Here is a 22341-nt window from a genome sequence, read left to right on the forward strand (position 1 = left end):
GCAAACATAGCCGACATTTTTTCATCAAGATTTGTAAGATGTTCACAGACAGTTTTTACTTGTTGAAAAACAATTTTTCTCTGACTGCGAAGATATTTTGAAACTTTTACGAACCCTGACGAAAACCCCAAATTAGTTACATTTGCATGCATTTGTTGCTCAGTGATAAATAAATTTTCATTTATGTATTTATTTAAATTTCCACTTTATAAAAGACGATGCTGACACTAGGAACTCCCGACACTTTTTATTTAAAAAAATGTAAATTAAAAAAATGATGTTGAAATTTTGGAAACCTTTATTTACAGTAGAACACTTTAGGAGCTATTTATTTGCTTAGTTTTTGATTTAGCTTAACACATGCTGATGACTCTGGAAGCTTCCTGCAATTTTTGTTATAATTTTCAAACAAAGTTTATTATTGGCTTATTGTAAGGGATGCAACAGGTGGCGTAAAAAGAGAGCTGGCAAAGGTCAGCTGCTGCTGACCTTTTAATTAAAAGAAAAAGTAATTTTAAAAAATTTTGGACACTAATATTTTCTCTTATTGCAAATGAATGCCAGCTTGAACTAGACTAAGTGCAATTTCTGGAGAAATTGCGTGGGAATGCTGAAAGCTGAATGCCAATAGTTGAATGCTTTTGAAGTAAATTGAAAGATAAATTATGTGAAAATGACAGATTTAATTGATTGAAGTTGAAAAAAAAATGAATAAAAAGAACTGAGCAGTATCACAGAGCTGGTAATGATGATCAGTTGTATGTATGGAAGTGGGCGTGGAAAGTGGGACTTAGAAAAAGTTCAATGTCAATCCCATTGAAAATGAATGGGGGTAAGTTGATATTCAACGTCAAATTGTGCTAGTAGGGTAAGTAACGTGGAATCAGACAATATATACCCTGGAATGCATGAATTTGTGAAGCAAGTTGAAATTTGAACGGTGTATAAATCGAAAGTATTACGTGGGAGTTGTTTTTCGGCAAAAAAGTGAGGAGAATAAAAATCCGAACAACATACGTGGGATGCTTTTAGCATCCCCACAAATTTCGGTTATCAGCCTCCTTGAATACTAATAATCAGTATCGGTCTACAAAAAAAAAGTGTCTATCACTAGTCATGACCTACTTGTATACATATTAATAAATAACATGTTTAGTTTAAAATAAAACTTTTGTGTATCAATATTTTTTAATTTACCCAGACGCAAGGAAATGCAGAGTTGAGAGGAGTTTTGCTCTTGGGGATATAGCATGACTCCTTCTTTTGACTGTCTCCTAGTCAGCCCTGTCAGCATTCAGAAGCACACTTGAATACACGGTATGTTTGATCATTTTTGTTTGTGGCGTTGCAATAATGTTGATACGAGCGGTAAAGATGTGTTCTCCCTGTCGCCTCTCATTTTGCAGGCATCTCCATCCCTTTCAGATGCAGCCTCTTAAAGATGCAAACTCAACCACCACAATTCATCTCAGTTGTAATGAATCACATTGCTGAATTCATCTATTTGCATATTCTCCTCCCACGATGCACAAACGAAACCTAATATTGCCTGTTTTGCAATCCTGGGTGTGTCTTTCCTAAATCAGCCTCCATATTTGTTTTTATGTTGTCTGTGCTTATTTTAGCAGATGTGAACCTTTAGCCTAAGTGTCTTGTCCTGACCTGTGCCAAGTTTGGCTTCAGGTGGATGAATGCTTTGGTCAGCATTTATTGTGTAACATAATAACCAGAGTGATCTTCACCAGAAGTACCTTTGAACCCCAAAGCGGGTTATGCTATTTTACATGCACTTATTGTAAAAACACCACCATGCAGTCGTCATGGTACTTACCCATTCTGAAGTCAATGTAGCCTTCTCCTCCACTCATCACCAAGTACGTTTTGGGCTCCGACGCGGCTGTGTCCGACGATTCAGACGGCGGGTCATCGGAGCCCGAATCAGCGCTTCCAGGAGGTGGCATTGCCTGACCTGTCAAGAAGAAAATGCCAATATTGAAAGGTGAGATGACTATGACAAGAAATGAGGGATGAGCTTTGATCGTAAAAGTGTATCTCCATTTCAAATCCAATGAGTATCAGTAGCAGTATCAATAATTCTGCAGTGAACTCCTGCTATGCTCCGTTTGTATGTATTGCTGCTCCATGTGTTAACACAGAAAAATGAATCTCAAATCGCTACTGCCACCTGTGGTCGAAAAATGGTGCTGCTTTTACCCTTTTTAAAAAAAGTACATTTCTTATTACAGTACAACACGCACATGACGTCACATCCTCAGATAGAGGAAATTCGAACCTGAATCCGTTCTGAAAACTATTGATCCAGGTATGAGCAGCTAATCTCCTGATTAAAAAATGTTTCAATCATAAATGGTAAAAAAAAAAAAAAAGAAGGCTATTTTAAATACATTTTGTGGCAAATTTCTACATTGAGCAGCTTTAAGTAGCAATTGTTTGAAAGTTTAGTTACTGTAACATCAGTGCTAAACTCTAATCTCTATTGACCAAATTATGTGGTTAAATTGAAAATGTTGGCGTCTCCTCTGTTTTATGTGTTAGTTTTACAGTATATTGTTAGATGGAATAAAACTACACTTTTGTTTCAAGTTAAGTCTACTTTATTTCCTCATGCTCCACGACCTCCACGTTCCAACCACCCAACAACTGCTCTTCTACAGAGCTTCCTTGATGTAAAAGAAACAACACTGCCCCCTTTTGGTGTGGCATGTGAAGGTGATTAAACGGAACAACATATATATCAGCTTGAAGCAAGCACAGTGCTAAGGAATACGTACTTTAAAAAGGGTGTTTCTATAAGGTAGTATGTTTTAAGAAGTTTACATGAAAAGCTTGTGGAAACGGGAAAAACATTTTTTTTTTTTTTAACGTTCTTTAGGATGTTTACCTATGATTGCGTTTGAACCAAAATGTATTCTCCACGATAAACAGGGGTTCACTGTATCATGTTTGTAAAGGCAACATTTGTGACGCAGCTTTTGTACTGGATGAGAGTGCGCCACCGACAAGCATCAAATACTGTAATTCATTTTTTGGTCAACCTCCTCAGCACTTGACGCTCACCTGGCACGGTGACAAAGAATTTGACAGCATCTCGATGTCCATGGAAACAGAGCTGGGCGTGCGCCATGGAGCAGTATGGCACGAAGCTAGCTGGCAGTGCGCCCTCTGCGCCGTCGTCACTGTAAACCCGTACGGCGCTGCCAGGCCAATTTGGCACCGTTGCTGATGCCTTGTTGGCTGCCGGATAAGCGAAAACTTGTCAAGCTACTTAGTATCGATCTAGCTTACATGATGCATAGGAAGAATAATCAAGGAGAGCAACAGAAAACCCAAAAGTGATAGAAGGAGACAGCTTAAGACACCTGAACAAACATGTTTCTTTCCTTTGCACAGAGAAAACCTTGCTTGTGTTGTTTTGTTTAGAGACAAACATCCAGAGGATTCGAAATTGGACGGTTGAATGCACAGTGTGGCTTTGCAGCCAGTATCCATGGTAACCCAGTCATCTCATATTCAAGGAGCCTCGGGAGCAACAATTGTTGCATTTAGAGCAGCCCGACACAGGATGTATGCTTAGTGTGCCGCTCCCTTTTGTTTTAAAGCAGAGAAATAAATGAGACGGCGCAAAATGACTCAAGAGTGTCACATGCAGGAACATGGGCGGAATATTACGCAATATGTGTTCAACTGTTACTGTCATTTAAGTCTACAATGTACAGGAGTAGCATGAACATATCAAATGTTTTAGTACAATAAATGAGAAGGCAATTTGTTACCTTCAGACAGCGGGATGGAAATGATGACGCCATTTCCAGTCCCCACCCAGAGTCGGCTGCAGGACACCACCAAAGCTGTGATTCTCACAAATGAGAAACCCAGTTTACCCGTGCCTGCAAAGTGATTAGATAATTTATTTTGATTGTTTCCAATGGGGAGGGCTGTGCAATTAATCAAAATTCAATTACAATTACTACACTCCACCATTACAAAATCAGCATAATCGTAAAAAAAAAAAAGAAAAAGATTATTAAAACTCATTCACTGCCTTTGACAAGTATACTTGTCAATTGTATTTTTTAGAGCGGTGCTAAATGGGGGCGAATCTGAGCATGCTCCACTGTAAATATCAAACTTGGAAACAACTTTACTGATGCCCAACCACCGGTAGATGACATCATTGCCCCATTTTATAGGAAATAAACACAGTTTCAGAGTCCATGGGAGAAATGGCTGTATTTTGGCAAACCTACATTTTTCTGCTGTCAATTATAAAAGAACGGGACGGGACAAAAAGTAGGGAGTCTATTCTGTTATTTGGTAGATTCGGTTTATATATAATTATTGAATGTAATATCACGTGAGTATTGGAAATGTAAAAATTTTCTATAATGACTGGCAGTGAATGAGTTAATACTAATTTTTGAATTGTTTACATTCATACATTTACACGTTTTTTAAATTAAAATTGAATTTAATACATTTTGTTTCATCCAAAAATAACTTGCAGAATTATAGTGTTTGAAATAATTTTGTCTTAACATTTTTTTTTGGGGGGGGCGTTTTACATTTAAACTCATTCACTGCCTTTGACAAGTATACTTGTCAATTGTATTTTTTAGAGCGGAGATAAATGGGGGCTAATCTGACTATGCTCAACAGTAAATATCAAACTTGGAAACAACTTTACTGATGCCCAACCACCGGTAGATGACATCATTGCCCCATTTTATATGAATTTAACACAGTTTCAGAGTCCATGGGAGAAACGGCTGTATTTTGGCAAACCTACATTTTTCTACTGTCAATTATAAAAGAACGGGACGGGACAAAATGTAGGGAGTCTATTCTGTTATTTGGTAGATTCGGTTTATATATAATTATTGAACGTAATATCACATTGGTTTTAAAAATTTGGAAATTTTTTCAAATGGCTGGCAGTGAATGAGTTAAACAGTCAGTGCACATGCTGCACTCCAACTTGAAGTTTTTGCCAACATATATATTACAATTATATATTTTTATCAATTCTGTTTGGCCCAAAAGGAACTTACATAATTATAGTGTTTCTATTTTTTTTTTAATTGGTCTTGCTAAATGCAAAATGCTTAAATAGTTTCTTGTCTTGTACCAAAAAATAATTGTTTTATTAATTGTGATTTTAAATATTGGCAAAATATTTGTGGTGTTTATTTTTTTCCAAAATCCAGCAGCCCAATCAACGTCGGAGGAAACTGGGTCGATAACCCAGGGAAGTTGAGGTGTATGTACCGAGCATTTTGCTGACATAGGGCTCGATGTCCACGTCCTGGAGGTGCTGGAAGGTGTGAGCATGAAACAATCGAAGAGTGGAATCCAGTCGGATGGAAACCCAGATGCCATCTCCAACCCAGGCCAGCTGCCGAACCTGACTCTCTTTTCGTGGGTGTGCGTCAAATGACTTCTACTCACACACAGATGCAAATGTGACATTTTGCAATTATTCATGTGACAAGCTTTTTTTTTTTTTTTATTGTTTTTCCATTGAATATGCAGTATCATGCTACCTCTATCCTCATGGCTTTGGGCTGGATGACATAGATCTTGTTCCTATAGCCGCACCACACCTTATCGTGGACTACAGTCATGCAGCGGATTGAGTGGTGGGGTCGTCCCAGATCCAACAGGTGGTAGTTGGTTAGATCCCACTGACCATCTGCATAGGGCATACAAAATGCAGACTAAAGATCTACTCAATAAGAGCTTTAATAAATGACGTGATTATAATGAACGGTTCTGGAATCAACAGAAAACACGTACATTTATCACATTAAATTACATAACATGAAAACAGGCTCACCAATGCCTCTGTGAAAAATTGCTAATGTTCCATCCGCTAATGCTACCAGGACTCTGCCTTTAACATGCCTGTATGAAGAAGACACCTTTTTTTTAACATATATGTTACAGTAAAAAATAAATAAATAAATAAATAAAATAATACAAAAAAAAAAAAAAAAAGACTTGTTTGTGTGTCTCCTGCATACTCACACTATGCTGAGGATGGAATCTTTAAGCTTGATGGCATGAAGACACTTCCTCCATCGCGCCACAGATGAGTGGACATACAAACTTGAGGAAGACAAGTAGTTCGAATTCTTATTTGGTTCAACATCTTGGGATTTATTTTTGTCAACAGTTGACATTTAGCACCCCCTAGTGGATGTGACGTTTCCACTCACCATCCATTCTGAGCGCCCAGCCACATGGTGGGGAGGGCGCTGCTCATCCTCTTGACATCCAGAGAGGAGGGGTCAGAGTCATCTGGCAAGGAGCCGCTGGATCACAAAGAGCAGATAAGACATTTCAAAGAAAATGGAGGTAGGTTTGTTTCCAGGATAAGGCACTACTGTATTACAATCTCATCCATTTCGAATAAAATGAAAAACGTTGCCACCATCTTTTTATTTTATTTTATTTTATTTTATTTTTTAGACAAAAGGCCATTCTGGATGGACCTGGTTGTATGAATTTGAAATAAGTGAGACTTGAGTGAGACTTGAGTGTAGGATCCTTATTGTGCATGTTTAGGTGGTGTGTATTTGGTAAAATAAATAAATAAATAAAACTTAAAGGATTGTTCTGTTTCCATTCTGACACCACAGCTGCAGGAAAAGTGGCTCAAAACAGTGACTACATTTACACGCAGGCAATAACCCCTTTAAAACCTGAATATTGCCAATATTCGGGTTTTGTAAGGCCATGTAAACACGTGCAATAACCCAAATAAAAACCCTGGGTTACCCCTTTTATAATCCACATTCATCCACAATACCTTGATTGAACAGCACATTGTTTTTCGCTGTATGCATGCTCTCTATTTTCTTCTTCGTCAATTCTTCTTCAATTATTTGAAGTTGCAACGAATCTTGGTCTTTGTCGTAACGACTTGTATACGCAGCTCCATCGCACACGCTAAAAAGGGCGTCGCTTGAGTACATTGATTTCTCTGTGACATTTTTATGTTATTTTGTGTCTATACGGCGAAAACGCCACAGTTTGTGCCTATTATATATAAGTCTATGCTTCTGGCGTGTAACCCACCGGAAATACTCAAGCCGATGCCAACAAACATGAAACTCTCACCAAAGAACCACACTTCTGGAGTGAGGAGGAAACCGACTACTTTATTTAGCATGGTGAGTGACGTAAATATAATGTCTTTAATTAAACAAAGTTAAAAGCGGAAATGACGTTATTGACGTAATTAGGTTGTCCGCGCACCGCGTTCCGAACAGGATATTCCAATCAATGACAAATGACATGTAAACGCGAGTACTGTACTGCTTCCGCCACGCATGTAAACGTGTTACCTTGATTGTTTCACAAACCGGAATTCTGACCTTAACCCGAATACTGACTGCATGTAAACATATTCACAGTATATCAGTCACCTTTGTATGCAGGCAGGGGAGGACTCATTAGGTCCCACCCCCAGAGGGTCCGTGAAAACATGCTCGGTGTAGATTCCGTGCTGATTTTGCTCGGGTCCCTGCTCCTCCTCTCCCTCTTCGCTGCCGCCAGCATTTGCCTCTGTTGCTTCTGTCGCCTCTTCAGCAGTGGGAACCTCCACCGGGCTTGTCTGCCTGGACAGCTCAGCTGTGGAAATTATGGAAATTCTTAGTTGTGTATTTATGACCCTAATTTTTGGGTCATGAATCCTGTAATTACCTGAGCCAGGGATAGCGCTGTGCTCGGCTGGTTGCTCAAGGCCACCTGTGCTGGCTGTCTGGGGGATGGCGGTGGTCCCCTCAGCTGCCAGGGTACCGTCGCTGCCTGTTGAGCCCACACTGGCCACACTGCCGGCCAGGGAGACCACGTCGCCCTGATTTGCATCCGCGTCTTGAGGCACTTCCTCACCTGCTGGATAATCGGACTCCGACACACCTGAAAGAATGTCACAAAAACACTCAAAATGCACATGTACAAGTCAAGTAGCATAATAAAGGAATTTATTGTCTAATGTTTGTTGGCATCTCCAATACTGACCAAGTACTACTTTGCAATTTATATCAGAATCCAGTAAAGGATCATTAAAAAAAAAACAAAAAAAACCCAGCAATATGAATTATGAAAGCAAGATGTACCTGGCACACTGGCAATGCACACGACGTGAGTGTTGCAGGCGTAGAAGCTGTCAACAAGGTCAGACGGTTGAGCAGCATCCACCACTAAGACTTTGGTGGAGGAGTGGGTGCTGGTGCACACCCACACCCGACTGGACAATTCATCCTGCTGGATCAGCTCCTCAAATTTCTCTTGATCCTGACAGGGCAGACAAAAACTTGTTTTAGGGAATTATTGGACCTACCAGGCGGGAAACGCAAACACAGTAGAGACCAGCTAATCTTTAAATCCTCACTCTGACCTTGTTTTCTTGCTCCAAATGGTCCAGGCTACTCTGAGATCCCTTCATCTGCTTTGTGAGCTCAGACGGGTGTGACGCCCTCCCCCCGGAGAGGTTGACGCCAGCCGCACACCACAACTGGGAAGCCCAAGAAGAAACATGCACGCTCATAATTCAGCAGTGTTACATATTTCAGAGTGGCTGTTCCGATGAATTACCTTCAAAGAAGCATCTTTCTGTTCCAAAGGTCTCAAATAGACGGGCACAGGCAGGTTAATTTTGGTCTCTGTTTGTCCACCATTCGTCCCCTGTCACAGTGTAACAAAAATGTTGCTGGATACACAAACGTAAAATTACACGTGACCCACTTTCCCTACACAATCATGCAAAACATTACCTGCAGATCTGATTTGCAATTAGATTACACCTTCATGCTGAGTTCCGTTTCATCCCTGTTGACCTCTTACCTTGAACTTGCTTGGCAGACTCCAACCGTGTGCTGTGACGCGACCATCCTCCTTCTGCATGTGAGCTTTCACCTGTCTGTACTGGGCTCGCTTCTGCTCTTTGCGAGACGGGGAACTGCACTGGTCTTTTCTATATTATTGGGAAACGGATCAGATGCCTCTCAGTATTCATCAAAGTTGAAAATATTTCAAGAGAAAGTCAACCTCCAAAAATTTCTTGACAATAATGTGTTCTATGCAGCCCCACAAGTCTAAATACGATATTCTGGTTAATATTGCATTAGAGGAATATGTGTTAAGCAGCAAAAGCCAGCATTTTTTATCAAATCAGAAGGCGGCCATTTTGCCACTTGCTGTCGAGTGAAAGTTACATCACAGTTGCTCAAGTCTCAAGCAAAAACCAATCGCAGCTCAGCTTCAGAAAACAGGTGGCTATGATTGGTCGTTGGCTGAGCCCTGAGCAACTGTGATGTTATCTTCAGTTGACAGCAATTGGAAAAATGGCCGCCCCCTCAGATGGATAAAAACGTCTGGATTTTGCTTCATAACTCATATTTCCCAAATGTAATATTAGTCAGAGTGTCATGTTTAGACTAGTGAGGTCACTATATAACATATTATTGTCAAGGTTTTTTTTAAGGCTGACTTCCCCTTTAAATGGATACTTGACTCAATGAGCCATTTTCAGTAGTAAAAAGTTAGTTTTCTCCAGAATTAATTTCATAATGTCATTATTTTTCATGAACAATTAATACCTTCAAAAACACATTTTTCCACTTGCTGTCAACTAAAGATGACTCACCTGTACTGAGGAAATAGGTAAGGACCAATCACAGCTCACCTGTCTTCTGGGTTTGGTCATCAAACTGAGCCATGATTGGTCATTACCTGTTTCCTAAACACGGGTGATGTCACCATCAGTCAACAGCAAGTGGGAAAAAAATGACTTTTTCAAGCTATTTTTTGTTCATGAAAAATAATGAAGTTATCCCATTAATTATTGACAAAATATGATCTTCTTACTGTTGAAAATGGCTCAATGAGTCAAGTGTCCCTTTAAGATGTGCTTCTAACAAATTGTACAGCTCAGTTTAGCTTGCCATGAAACATATATTTTGGTAAACTTGGAGATTATACCATACTGACATTTTTTATGCAAGAGCGGCTTAAACAATAAGTCCCCCCAAAAATGGCCATAATGCATTACTTACTCTTCATTGAGGAAGTCAAAAGTTTTGGATTTCTCTGTGGGGAACTGGGAGAAAGTGCTACTTCGTTTCACCATGCCGCCCGGAGCGTTGAATTTGACGTTGGACTGGGGCTCCATCTTCTTTATGGCCGGCGTGCTGGAGGACGAGCTAAAAAGTCTGCTGAAGCTGAAGGCGGGGAAGCCACACAGCCAAGACGGAAATGGAGCCACCAAGAGTGAGGAAGAGTGCAGGAAAAAAGTAACCGGGGTGTCACCCAACAACCAAACAACCACCAAAAATCTAGATCAAAGTGTTACATACGGCATGCTGGGAGGATGAGACAACTTTAGATAAACGATATCAAGTGTAAACTTGGATTAACTTGCAACTGAAAGCAATTGTGATTATTTTATTATTATTTATTTTGTGATTATTTTATAATAAAGTGTCCACAAAATATAGTTTTGACTGTCTGCCATAATTTCCCCAATCTGAATGCAAACACAATAGCCATTTTTTCGGTTCAATGTGCATGAGAAATTCATCAAAAAATACCAGTAGAATTCCATTTGTGGCAGAAGAACACCATCCTCTGATATGTGATATTGTCTAATATTTGAACAAAACATGCTGGAGCTCAAATCATTTCTTGCACGCTGCATGTTTAAAGTTCTCTCCTTGAGCAAACAAAGTAGGAAAACACCAAAATGGAAAATAGCAGGCAGGAGATAGGAGAAACCAGGATATAAGGAAAGCAATGTGAGCAGTTTCTCATGGAAAAACTGATGCAATTGCATAATGAGACAATATGGTGGACGATAATAAATCAAAGTTTGTAACAGGGGGCAGTTTTGTTTGAAAAGGTAGGCAAGGGATACTTTACGTTGGACTGGGAGATTATTTACTGAACCACTTTTACCTAATGCTGCCAATTCAAAAGCAAATCCCGAAGAAGATAAGAGAAAAATGTAGTCTAGTAATTGCATAGAAAAAAGCCTAAGAAATGGAAGAAAATACAGTAAATTGTATGTAAGGACTCACAACTGCCAGATGCTGGACTTCTTCTTCTCTGTAAGAGCTGGATTTTCCCTGGAGGCCCTGAAGACGACATCATCTTTGAGTATGAGCATATTCAGAAGCATCTCGAATAGTTCATGAATGTACTGTGGAATCGGACTCCTTTGTTTTGTCTTAAGACCACTCATCACCCTACCGGATCATCTCCGTCCACCGCACAGCTTCCTGCAGCTCCATCAGTCTCTCTTTGTACTGGTTCCTTTCCATCAACACTCGAGCCATTTCCACCCTGGTGAAGCGTTTCCTCTGAGCTGTAGGCACGTCGCTCTGTGGCAGCAATTACAAACCGCAGAAAAACATTAACTCCAAGTTAAGATCCACAAAGGTCCAACAAATGTCTCCACGTAGACTCACATCTTCTTCTTCTTTTGCTTTCTGTAGCACCTCCTCCATCTCAAGTCGCACTCTGTAAAGCAACATGAAGATTTGAGAAGGATAAACTATTTGGAAAGCAAATGTTGATGTTTGATTGTTGTCTTGCTGCCTACGGGACTTACTTTTTGAGTTCCTCCTCCAGCTCTCGGTTTTTGTCTTCCATTTTTGCCTTGGCCTGCTGCACGGCCTCCAGCTCGCCCTGGAGCATCTCCTTCTCACACGTCAACTCATCCACTTTCAATATCAAGTCTTTATTCACCACATTCAGGGCATTCCTGCAGCGCAGAGTTTGAGGCAAGAAATGCTATCAGCGCAGCACAAGGATGAATTACTAAGCGGGCATCAAACACAATCAGAAGGCGCGGGATTAGCATATAACATTTTAGAATGCTTTTACTAAGAACTTACTTTCTCTCAAGCAGTTGTGAGTTCTCTTGAATGAGATTTTCCACCTCCCGGCCCATACCTGACAAAAAAAAAAGGAGCATGGTAGAATGTTATTATTTTTTGTATATATAATTTCGCAGCAAATTGATGTACGACTTTAGCACTACACATTCAAAGAAAACACATAAAAACAGAACTAAATGTATGACTAGTCAAATAACTGCCATTTTTTACTCTACGCTTTTCCAAAACTAGAAGCAGCAAACACAGAAGCTCGCACACACAGAACGCATCACATGACTGTCAGGCAAAGGATGGATAGAGCGGGTGAGGTCTTACCAATCAAACTAAGGTCTGAGAAAACCATGCAATCCCAGCCAGGTGGAAAGAATAAGGAGGAGAGAGAGAAAAAAAAAGAAATGCAGATATAGTTTGAGACACTGGAATGACTGAAATGATGATGTTTAGCTGCAGACTCCACAAGCAAATATAAATATATATTGCTAGGTCTTTATAAGGCTAGTTTACATTCAGATCAGAACAGCAATCAAGGGGAAGGAACACAAATGAAGTGAAAATATTTTAAAGCTGTAAAAACAAAAGTTAGACCATCTTTACATAATTCATCGCTATAGAAAGAATTTCAAAGTAAACCGAACGCATCCATGCACTGAACTCAAACGTCAGATTGGCTTGAGTAAGTCAATCAAAATTTGACAGCTAAGAAGCGCTAAACCTAAGCCAGCTGCTGTATGAAATCATAATGAGTATGACTTTGTGAGCTGCCGCCGTGGTGCATGTGCAGATGTTTGAGGGACATGAAAAAGAACGGTTGGCTAGGGAAAGGTTTTGAGGTCATACACACCAGAGTACTCCACTGGGATTATGGACAAAAGCGGGAAGATGAGACAAAAGCGGGAAGATGAGACATGGAGGAAAAAGAGAGGTGACGTTAACACAGGCAGATGGCTAAGTGGACTGCTAACTGCTGGACCAAAGTCAGCGGTGGAACACTGCAGAAAACAGGTGTTGCTGTGAATTTACAACTAATAGTACAATTACAATATTAGCTGTGCGAACACACTGCTTGATATCATGTGTAAATATTGGACAATACAATTATTGTAAAATCCCGTGTATGATATTATGCCCCCACAAAATCAAACTTAAAAAAGCCTTTTTTCTCCTCTGTACCGTATATAATACCAGTAGACGATTTGCTGGTGTCCACCATTATTGTCATCTGGTCGCATTTGTGCAAGTGCATGCATAACAGTTTTACTATGCATTTTTTAACATGATGGTCGCACTTTGAGAAAAAAAAATAAGAACATTTGAAGCCAATCTTTCTTGGTGGTTTAAAGTAAAAAATAAAAAAAAATAAAAAATTGTGACGTAACACGCCAAAACAAAGACATTAATATAAGTTAATCCTATTTTAGGTACGGAGGGTAATAAACTTCCATATTACAAACTCACCCATCCATCCATTTTCTTGACCGCTTATTCCTCACAAGGGTCGCGGGGGGTGCTGGCGCCTATCTCAGCTGGCTCTGGGCAGTAGGCAGGGTACACCCTGGACTGGTTGCCAGCCAATCACAGGGCACACAGACGGACAACCATCCACACACACAAGCACACCTAGGGACAATTCGGAGCACCCAATTAACCTGCCATGCATGTCTTTGGAATGTGGGAGGAGACCGGAGTACCCGGAGAAGACCCACGCGGGCACGGGGAGAACATGCAAACTCCACCCAGGAAGGCCGGAGCCTGGACTCGAACCCGAGTCCTCAGAACTGGGAGGTGGATGTGCTAACCAGTCAACCACCGCGCCGCCCTACAAACTCACCCATGAATGCTATTCAGTAATCTAAGACACTCATTAAATTACATTGAACAGGCTGTAGAAACAATGTGCCAAAAAAATGGTATCTCTGCCCCTACAAGTTGAGTTGACCTGGCTGATCTGATTTTGGTGCGGCAAATAAATTCTAAAATGTTTCCACATACCCCATACAATATGCTCACATAATATTCATTGCTGTCTGGTGCAGTGAATGAAGGAAGCCACAAACATATCCATAACAGACATAATACATTATTCACCTTTGTAGCAAAATCCACATAATCAGGAATAAACTTGCTCATGGTCTGTGTTTTGTTTTTGTTTATGGGTCATGTTTTCGTTGTGTGTCTTCCTTTGTCAATGTATCGTCAAATTTTATTATGGTCCCGGTGTTACCCAATCAGCTCCCCAAGCTACGTGTGTCTTGTCCAGGTGTCTCTCATTGTCTCGTTACTGTGTGCATTCACCCTGCCTTCACATGCTATGGGAAAGATGATTGTTACCACTCGGAAACTCCTAATTACGACTGAGTTCTGTTCATGTGATTTTGTTATTATAGCAAAATTGTGTATGCTACGTGGGCGTGTAGATTCTAAAACAGCCTTCTGTGCTAGCAGACGTTAACGCCCTTGTAAGTGTTAATATTTCTTGCCATTCACAAATCCTTGTACGCTCTCCGCCATGTTGAAACTTGTTGAAAGTTCTCTCAACTCGGAAACTCGGGTATCAAAATAAATTCCCAGTTCTTCAGTCGAAAATACGACATGAGTGGGCGTTCACGTGCAATTTTCTACTCGACATGTGGTATTTACCATAATTATGATACCACATGAAGGCCGCATTAGTTCACTGCTTACTTTCAGTCCTTGTCGACTCATTGACGCTATCATACCCATGCCATGTCTTGTTGTCCTCGTGTCCATGTCCTGGCCTTGCCGTGTTGCTGGTTGCTTTAACTCATATTTTTGGACATGGTTGATTTTATTATTTTTGCCAAGTATCTTGTTTGCCTTTTTACTTAATTAAATCCACTTTTTGACTGCATCACAACCTTGGCAGCTGTTGCACCCTGCATTTGGGTCCTCCACCGCACGCCCCAACCTGACAAAACTAACTTGAGAAATGTTAAAACAAAATAAGAACTAACAATAATAAAACAAAAATCCTAAACTATTATAACCCTGATGAGGTACAGTATAATATTGGTGTAGATTTTTTTTATTGTTCTTATTTTTTATATATTCAATTGTAAAATTGTACCCTAATGCAGAGAGTACTTAGCAGCAATACTTAAATTAATTTCAAAATGTTCTATAGACTCCTCCCATAACTTTTTTTTTTTTCATTCTGTTTCCATGATTTAAAAATGAAAACAACAAAATGGGTGGAGAAGGAATTGGCAACACTGCATATTAAATTAGTGTAGATACACAAATTATAGTTCCAAGGAAATATACTAAGCATGGTCTGAGAAGTTTACAGAAACATAGTGTGAAATTTGACTCCCAATTAGCGTTGAGTTGCAACTCACCCAGCAGGTCGGCACCTTCATCCACATCTCCGATGAGCCCCGTGCCTGCAGACGACAGTTCTTCAAACAGAGAGTCTGTGTTGCGGTCAAATGCCATATTCTCAATGCCTTTGGTTGGAGTACTGCGAAAATGATCAAAGCAGGAGAAGAATTTTGGCTGTAGTTTAATGAGTCACATTGAATGTGGTTTGTACTACCTGCATCCCTTGTAGCCAGTCAGGTCCATGTCCAGCTCAGGTGTGGACTCGATTATGTCCTGCACATCTGCACTGTCTTCATTATCAGGCAAACCTAAACGAGCCACAATTTACAAGTGGATACATCTACGTTAATAAATAACTAACTGATGGTGTGTAAAAAACAATTTTGTCACAAATAAAAGTGTCTTTTACCAACGGATACAGATCGGGTCCCTGGTGCAGCTTGTACCTCTGTGCTCTTACTGTTCCCATCTTCCCTCCCAACATCCGAGGCGGTAGTAGACATTGGAGTGGCAGACTTAGAGCCAGAGAAGTCCGACATCTCATCCTGTAATGACCGGCATTTTATTACTGCCAACATTCAGAATTATCTCCAAAGTGCACATTCAAGATGACACGCATCTCAGATGTACAAGTGTGCAAATAAAACACACAAATGGACAAGTCACAAGACACTACGGTGGGAAAGAATATAGTACATGTTATGAATTGTAAAACATGCAAGACAGGACATTTATCTAGTTATGTGATGGAGCAGCATTTACGTCAAAATGACATCTGTGAAAGAGGAGGGCAGTGGTCTCGGAAGAAGTCATATTGTTATATGACACCAGATGATCCAAATCAGGACTGTTTTAAGTATGGTGAAGACCTGCTTGCTACTGGGTGCCATTCTGGTTTTTAATGTAGTTTTGTTTATTATTTGCAACTGGTTGAACTTCACTGCTGACAATGAGAAAGACTGATGTGGAAAATGCTCACTTAAATTTGTAAATGTGAGGTTAAAAACTTGAAATGCAGATTAAGATGTACAGTAACTGTTTGCTGAAAGAAAGACCAACATAACAGTATTATGCTAAATGCCAAAGTGAGTCAATGCGATGGGATGAGCCAACATGGCAGGCTGTGATTGCTGTGGATGGCGGAGTAGATTTTTAAAATTTGCCACCTCAGTTACAATGCAGATGAGAGAATCAGACGTAGTAAAATGAGGCAAAAATGTAACAGTAAGTACGTAAAAGGCTATAATGGGACGGGAAGCAAGTTTTCACCGACATCACTTCATCCAGTTTTGTCATTTTCCTCCGCATTTGGTATGTACTATTGGTGTATATGATAGCTGTTTTGTCACATTATGTAACGACGTGTTTTACTTTTGTTTGACATGGCGAGCACAGGCTACAAAGAAGGTTGGCAAGACCCAGCAGGGGAGCTTTGTGTTTGCTGTAGCCACAAATGTGCCCCAAAGCTTACTGAAATCCACATTTCATCTGTAGAAAACCATAATGAAAAATATATATAAAAAAAAAAATGCAAGACCATTGATCAGAACCTGAGAAGCATGAAATAGCCCATCAGAATGTATTGGGCCAGGAGGGAGAATACTTCATCCGCGGTAGGCCCAACCATACCCCAATGGCCTATCACGGCTACTAAAATAAACGTGAATACGGAGGGAAAAAATGGCCAAAGCTGCTGTGGCCACAGAGAACATAAAATTAAGCATTAGATAACACCACAGAGGACTTCAAATCATTTTGCATTTAAAGAGGAAAGGCTGAGTCATATGAGAGCCGTGGCCCGCAATACTGTAAATGTTTTACAGGATCACAAGCGCGAAATGGCTTACAGCTCGAATACTTAGATTACAACATAAGCCTGAGTATAAAGTCTACTGTTTATGTTGTAAACTTTGGATGTCGAGAAAAACTTTTAGTTTTTGTGTAACTGGAGCTCATAAACGCAAAGGGAAGATATCAAAGACGATACAGACCACAATGGGAAAATGGAGCAAATTTGTACACAGCTTCACAGGTGGCAATCAACTTTACACCACTCAACACAGATGACAAAACAACCATAATGAAAGCTACACTCAGATTAGCACAAATCACACACAAGACACACAACATCCAAAACAACAAGTACTGTATTACTACAAAACAGTGGTAGTTAAATAGTACTATTACACAACATTCCGAAAACAAATGGTGTTCTATTTTCAAGTGAGCGATGTCCGTTAAAGCAAAATGCAGAAAAGTAATAATACATACAATAAACAAACATGCATCTACAATCGAAAACAAGAAATAAAGAGCGCCCAAATGCAACCACGTTGTTGATTTTGACAGATGAATAATTTGCATGTTGCCAACTCCAAATTTCCCTCCCCCACACACACACACACAACGCGTTTGCATGGAGCGCCATCAAGAGCAGGCGATCTGTGAAGCGACGCTGCCTAAAAGCACGCTGAACAACTACGATAGCCAACACGCATACACACAAAGTGATGCCCGCAGCAGATGCGGAGCGTGTCTACACTATCCAACACCCGACATTCATTCAACTACCTTGCAGTCGTCAGCCAGTGAACTCCCCCAAGTAGAGTCTTGCATACTCAAACCCCCCCTTTCCCTTGGGGGGTTGGCAAAGTCCTGCTGCTTGGGGGGGAAGAGTTAAGATTGAAGCTCATGTGTGCGTTCGGCAGAAACGCAAACACTCCAATGCAAGTGTGCATGTTCGTGATGTGAACGGCAAGTGCAAGGCCCAATATCAATACAGTGCCTTGATGTGCGAGTTTAATTTGTTCCGTGACCACACTCGTTATCATTTGTATCTCAAATCAACCTTCCCCATGGAAATCACTGGAAATGTCATTAATCCGTTCCAGTCCCACCCAAAAAACAACACTTGTGTTGTTATTCGGAATGAATGAGTTTGGGAAAAAAAAAGAAAAAAAAAAAAAAAAAAAGTTTACAAGCATTTTTTTTTTCTCAATTGCAACTTAACATGAGATTATTTTTATCAAGTTTGTCTTCCCATGTAGACCAAATGCTAACCTCAACTTGGCCTACATTTTTTGTATATAACTAACTGCTACATGTGTACATTTGGTAATAATACTACAAATTTTAACCATATTATAAGTGTTCATTAAAACTGCAGATTTGTGTACAGTATTATAAGGCCAAATCTTGTCCCTCTTCCCTCCACCATGCCAGGCGGGAACTAAGAATATTGCTAACATTAAACCATTGTTGTCATTTTTGCTCGTCTCTTTATAGAGTTGCTTGAGATCAGAAATGTCTGTAAATATAGCAAAAATGTTGCGAGTTTGGCAGAATTGCAGACAAGTCACAGCACTTGCTTGTTACCTTGCTTGTACTGGTATCCACAGTGTGCAAAGAAAAGCAAAACTTTTAAAATAAAAGCACCACATACAGTATTTGAGTTTTACAAATTTGTACCTCTGTAGGGGCCTGTTAACTCCAAAAACATGTATAGTGTCAATGTGTATGTGGATGAGCTGCTTTACCACAATTAGATGTCTTCCTGCCAAAATTAAGGTTAAAATATGTTTATATTTTAAAATTATAGTCCTTTTCTCATGGTGGTCCATGCTGAGATTGCACTTTGATCAAATTGTGTCGTTTAAGAATGGCATTAAATAAAAAAAATAAAAAATAAAAAGCTTAGTGTGCCAATTTTGTTCAATTACAATGTGATTAAGATCAAATTAAAATGATACCAAATTAGTTTATAAATTTAAATTCAAACAAAATGTCATTTCTGACACGCTCTACATTCAATTGTGTAAGTTGCTTGTAAAGAAGGCCACATATATAGCAAATATAATGATAAACAGGCTTTAAATTAATGAAGAGGTTGTTATGTAACCCGTATTGTTCACCTTAATTAGATCTCAGCTGTCAAGCAGCATAACCTCTTAATATACAACTGGTGAAGTATCAGAAGCTGTCTGCATATCAAAGCTCAGTGGAGTTCAAAAGGCCAGGGCGCACTGCAGCGCTGATTACATAAGGGACAATTATACTCTGGCGATTGTGCCTCTCCATCAGCGGTTGGCTGCCAGCCACACAGACGCATAACTCCCATCATGCACTGCACTGTCCCACTTGTAATGAAAATGCAGAAGAGGGATGAAACCCTTGCCGCTATATTCTTCATATTCATCACACGAACTGAAAATGACATTAGCATATCACTGCCATTTGTTCACTCATGTGATGACTTTGCATATTCATGTGGCGCTTTAAAAGATGTCTGAAAATAGAGAGGCCTTTGTCAGGCGCCTCCTAAAACACGTGAGCGCGCGCACGCCTAATCAAAGGCTCTCTATTTTTTAAGTAGAAGCCAAAACGCCGCAAGAGGAGGAATGTGTCTATCGACTTCAATACAAGGTTTGTTCTTGGAGCACAAATGAGGGAACGTGCGTGTGTGTGTCACCCAGGGCACCCACCTGGAGGCTGGTGTTGGAGCGAGTGTGTGTTGTGTCGCTGAACCTCCACCCCTCCGCGCTTGGCGTCTCTGCACGGGTCTGGCAGTCCGGAATGAGCAGAGGCCCGCCAGCGGATGTTGGAAAGATGCCCAAAGAAAGGGGACGTTCTCGCCTGCAGAGGCGTGGACGACAACACAGGATTTCCTTATCATGCCAAGCGGGGGAATGTTTCAAATAAACACCGTTAAGTGAACATAAAAAAATGATGTCATACCGGACTCGAGCGACGCTGCTTGGTTCAGAGGCTTCACTACTTTGCTGCATTTTGATCCGCTCTACATGCTCCATATAATTATGGATCATCTGCAAGGGTCAAAGCAAACAACCCAGAAGACAAGTTAGGAATGTCATTAAAGATGTTGACTTCACCTTTCATCAATTCTTCTATTCTTCCCATCCTAATTCCTTTCCCGCTTACCTCTGTGTGCCTTTGATGGAGGGAGTTGTATTCCTTCTTGAGGTCCACCTCTCGCTCTTCTAACCTGCCGACTAAACAAAAAAATAAATAAATTACCAGTAAGTGCTAGGGCTGCACAATTAATTAAATCTAACCGACAACGAGGTTTGACCAAGTGCAATAACCTAATCGCAAAACAGTGCGGTTTTAGATAGTATTTCTTTTTTCCCCTTTGGTGTTTGAGTGATAGCTGTATTAGCCAACCACAATTGCGATGCGCGAGTCTTAATGGCGCTGGCCAATCAGCGGTGTTGGCTCATATAAGTTAGTCTGCGCTCCGGTGCCTTCTTTTTTTTTCTTTTTTTTTTGCACACTCCAGTGCCTTCATTCTGTACAGCGCAACCATAACAAGTGCACCTTGACTGCCGTACACCGAAGTGGAGGGGAGAGAGAGCAACTTGTGCCAATGAAGGGCGGTAGGTCTGTTATTTGGACGTATTTTGGATTCGACAAAAATGACGTGGACCAAAAGAAAAGCGCCAGACACAAAATGTGTTATCAGCGAGTAGCCAGATCTAGAGGCATCACAACCAACTTATATCAACACTTAAAAAAACACCACCGACTTCAGTATGAAGCATGTCAAGCAGGTTAAAAAAAGACTGACGAAGGGGAGGCAACAACTAGCGGCCGTGCTAAGCTAACATCGCTAACAGCATCTTTCACGTTAGTCACGTCTTGTGAAAAAAGTGCATAGGCACAAAGAAATGACAAGAAAGGGCTATAACTAATGTTGTTCCGATACCGTTTTTTGGCTCCCGATACCGATACCCAGCTTTGCAGTATCGGCCGATACCGATACCATACCGATACGTAAGGTTGTTTTTTTTACGCAACATGAAAAAGCTGTCCTGCCATTGGTTCAGAGCATTAAAGGACCAATAGGATATCTTAGATCGCCATGCAGTGAACATGTCACATATCAGCCTTTAATCCTTTAGGTGATGTCGGGACCTATGTGATGTCGTTCTTTAGTCCTTTACAATTCACTGTCTGTGGGTGCAGTTTGAGAATTGTGTGTGGTTTGCCGGATTATTGGTCCTACTGTCCTGTGTACAGCGTCTCTGAGTTTCTGCCTCTCGATGTGAATAAAGGGAGAAAATCTTATTTCTGTCTTCATTTGGGATCCAAACCTTTCAGTACACAACACTCTTTGTCTTGTTTGAATTTAATGATGCTACAAAAAAATAATTGGGACGTTATTTTCCATTCTGTTCTGTGATAATATTCTGGATATGTAACTATATTATAATCTCACCATAGCCTGAGCCTCAATGTATTGTTTTTATTGGCAAATTATTTGGTTTAGAAGCATAATGTAGCATATTCACCAGAAGAGGACGTCTCCGCCTCGTACTTTTAATCAAATAGTGACATTATAGTATTGCATTGTTAAAATATTGATCAAATTACTTGTCTGAAACTGAAATGACTCACAATTGTAGTGTTTTCATGCATTTTAATGTTTAAAATACAAAAATCGCAAATCGAATCACAATCGTATTATTGATCTGAAAAATTGCAATTAGGTTTTTTTCCAAAATCGTGCAGCCCTCGTAGTAAGTGCCGTAAATGCGAAACAAAACATACCTAGGCTGTATTAAATAGTGTATTTCTATTTCATGGATTTTCACTTATCTTGTGGCAGTCAGGAGGAACATAAACCCCACAATGGAGGGGTGATTGCTGTACCCTTATTTTTATGCGGATATTCAAAACAAAATCTGGGATTTGTCTGTGTTGATCCACTTCCTAAAGTGACAAAAATTCCCTAATCCAATAAGAGTATGTCGTCTTTATCCAAAGCTTTACAGAGATGGGCTGCAAAAGGAAGCCTGCATATTTATTTCAGCGGCGTATTAGTAGGCCAGCATCAATCATGCTATGTTAATGTTGGGCTGCTATCATGACTCATCGAATTCAAGGAGACCCACCACTGATTGAAAAGCTACGTGCACACGTGAGGGTCAGTATGGAGTCATTTTGTGCGTATGCAAATACACAGTGAAATATTTATGAGAGGAGATAACATCTCGGAGGCACTCGCTTCATCTTGAGCGGTGACTTATCAAGAGGGATGAAGAATAATGAGATTTGGGTGACA

At 40.3% G+C, this 22341-nt stretch overlaps 1 protein-coding gene across 7 annotated transcripts in view; it reads right to left on the bottom strand.

Annotated features, from left to right (window-relative positions):
* The window catches only part of spag9a (sperm associated antigen 9a), a 31251-nt gene that overhangs the window by 3339 nt on the left and 5571 nt on the right, over window positions 1–22341 (bottom strand). Inside the window, exons 3-31 of one of the 7 annotated variants that reach the window (XM_077541256.1) lie at window positions 20199–20269; window positions 19995–20083; window positions 19742–19892; window positions 17832–17921; window positions 15670–15805; window positions 15475–15568; window positions 15278–15399; window positions 12763–12774; window positions 12237–12251; window positions 11919–11976; window positions 11633–11785; window positions 11490–11541; window positions 11272–11402; window positions 11100–11156; window positions 10080–10244; window positions 8869–8998; window positions 8620–8709; window positions 8423–8539; window positions 8142–8319; window positions 7726–7941; window positions 7449–7653; window positions 6237–6332; window positions 6046–6126; window positions 5855–5922; window positions 5562–5710; window positions 5287–5458; window positions 3795–3908; window positions 3079–3255; window positions 1832–1969 (exon numbers count right to left, since the gene is read on the bottom strand). In XM_077541256.1, coding sequence (XP_077397382.1) covers window positions 1832–1969; window positions 3079–3255; window positions 3795–3908; window positions 5287–5458; window positions 5562–5710; window positions 5855–5922; window positions 6046–6126; window positions 6237–6332; window positions 7449–7653; window positions 7726–7941; window positions 8142–8319; window positions 8423–8539; window positions 8620–8709; window positions 8869–8998; window positions 10080–10244; window positions 11100–11156; window positions 11272–11402; window positions 11490–11541; window positions 11633–11785; window positions 11919–11976; window positions 12237–12251; window positions 12763–12774; window positions 15278–15399; window positions 15475–15568; window positions 15670–15805; window positions 17832–17921; window positions 19742–19892; window positions 19995–20083; window positions 20199–20269 — 3327 coding nt within the window. The remainder of the gene's footprint in view (window positions 1–1831; window positions 1970–3078; window positions 3256–3794; window positions 3909–5286; window positions 5459–5561; window positions 5711–5854; window positions 5923–6045; window positions 6127–6236; window positions 6333–7448; window positions 7654–7725; window positions 7942–8141; window positions 8320–8422; window positions 8540–8619; window positions 8710–8868; window positions 8999–10079; window positions 10245–11099; window positions 11157–11271; window positions 11403–11489; window positions 11542–11632; window positions 11786–11918; window positions 11977–12236; window positions 12252–12762; window positions 12775–15277; window positions 15400–15474; window positions 15569–15669; window positions 15806–17831; window positions 17922–19741; window positions 19893–19994; window positions 20084–20198; window positions 20270–22341) is intronic. The other 6 variants (XM_077541264.1, XM_077541273.1, XM_077541289.1 and 3 more) reach the window with 6 other exon arrangements.

Source organism: Festucalex cinctus, chromosome 1 (genome assembly GCF_051991245.1).
Source record: "Festucalex cinctus isolate MCC-2025b chromosome 1, RoL_Fcin_1.0, whole genome shotgun sequence".
Lineage (NCBI taxonomy): Eukaryota > Metazoa > Chordata > Actinopteri > Syngnathiformes > Syngnathidae > Festucalex > Festucalex cinctus.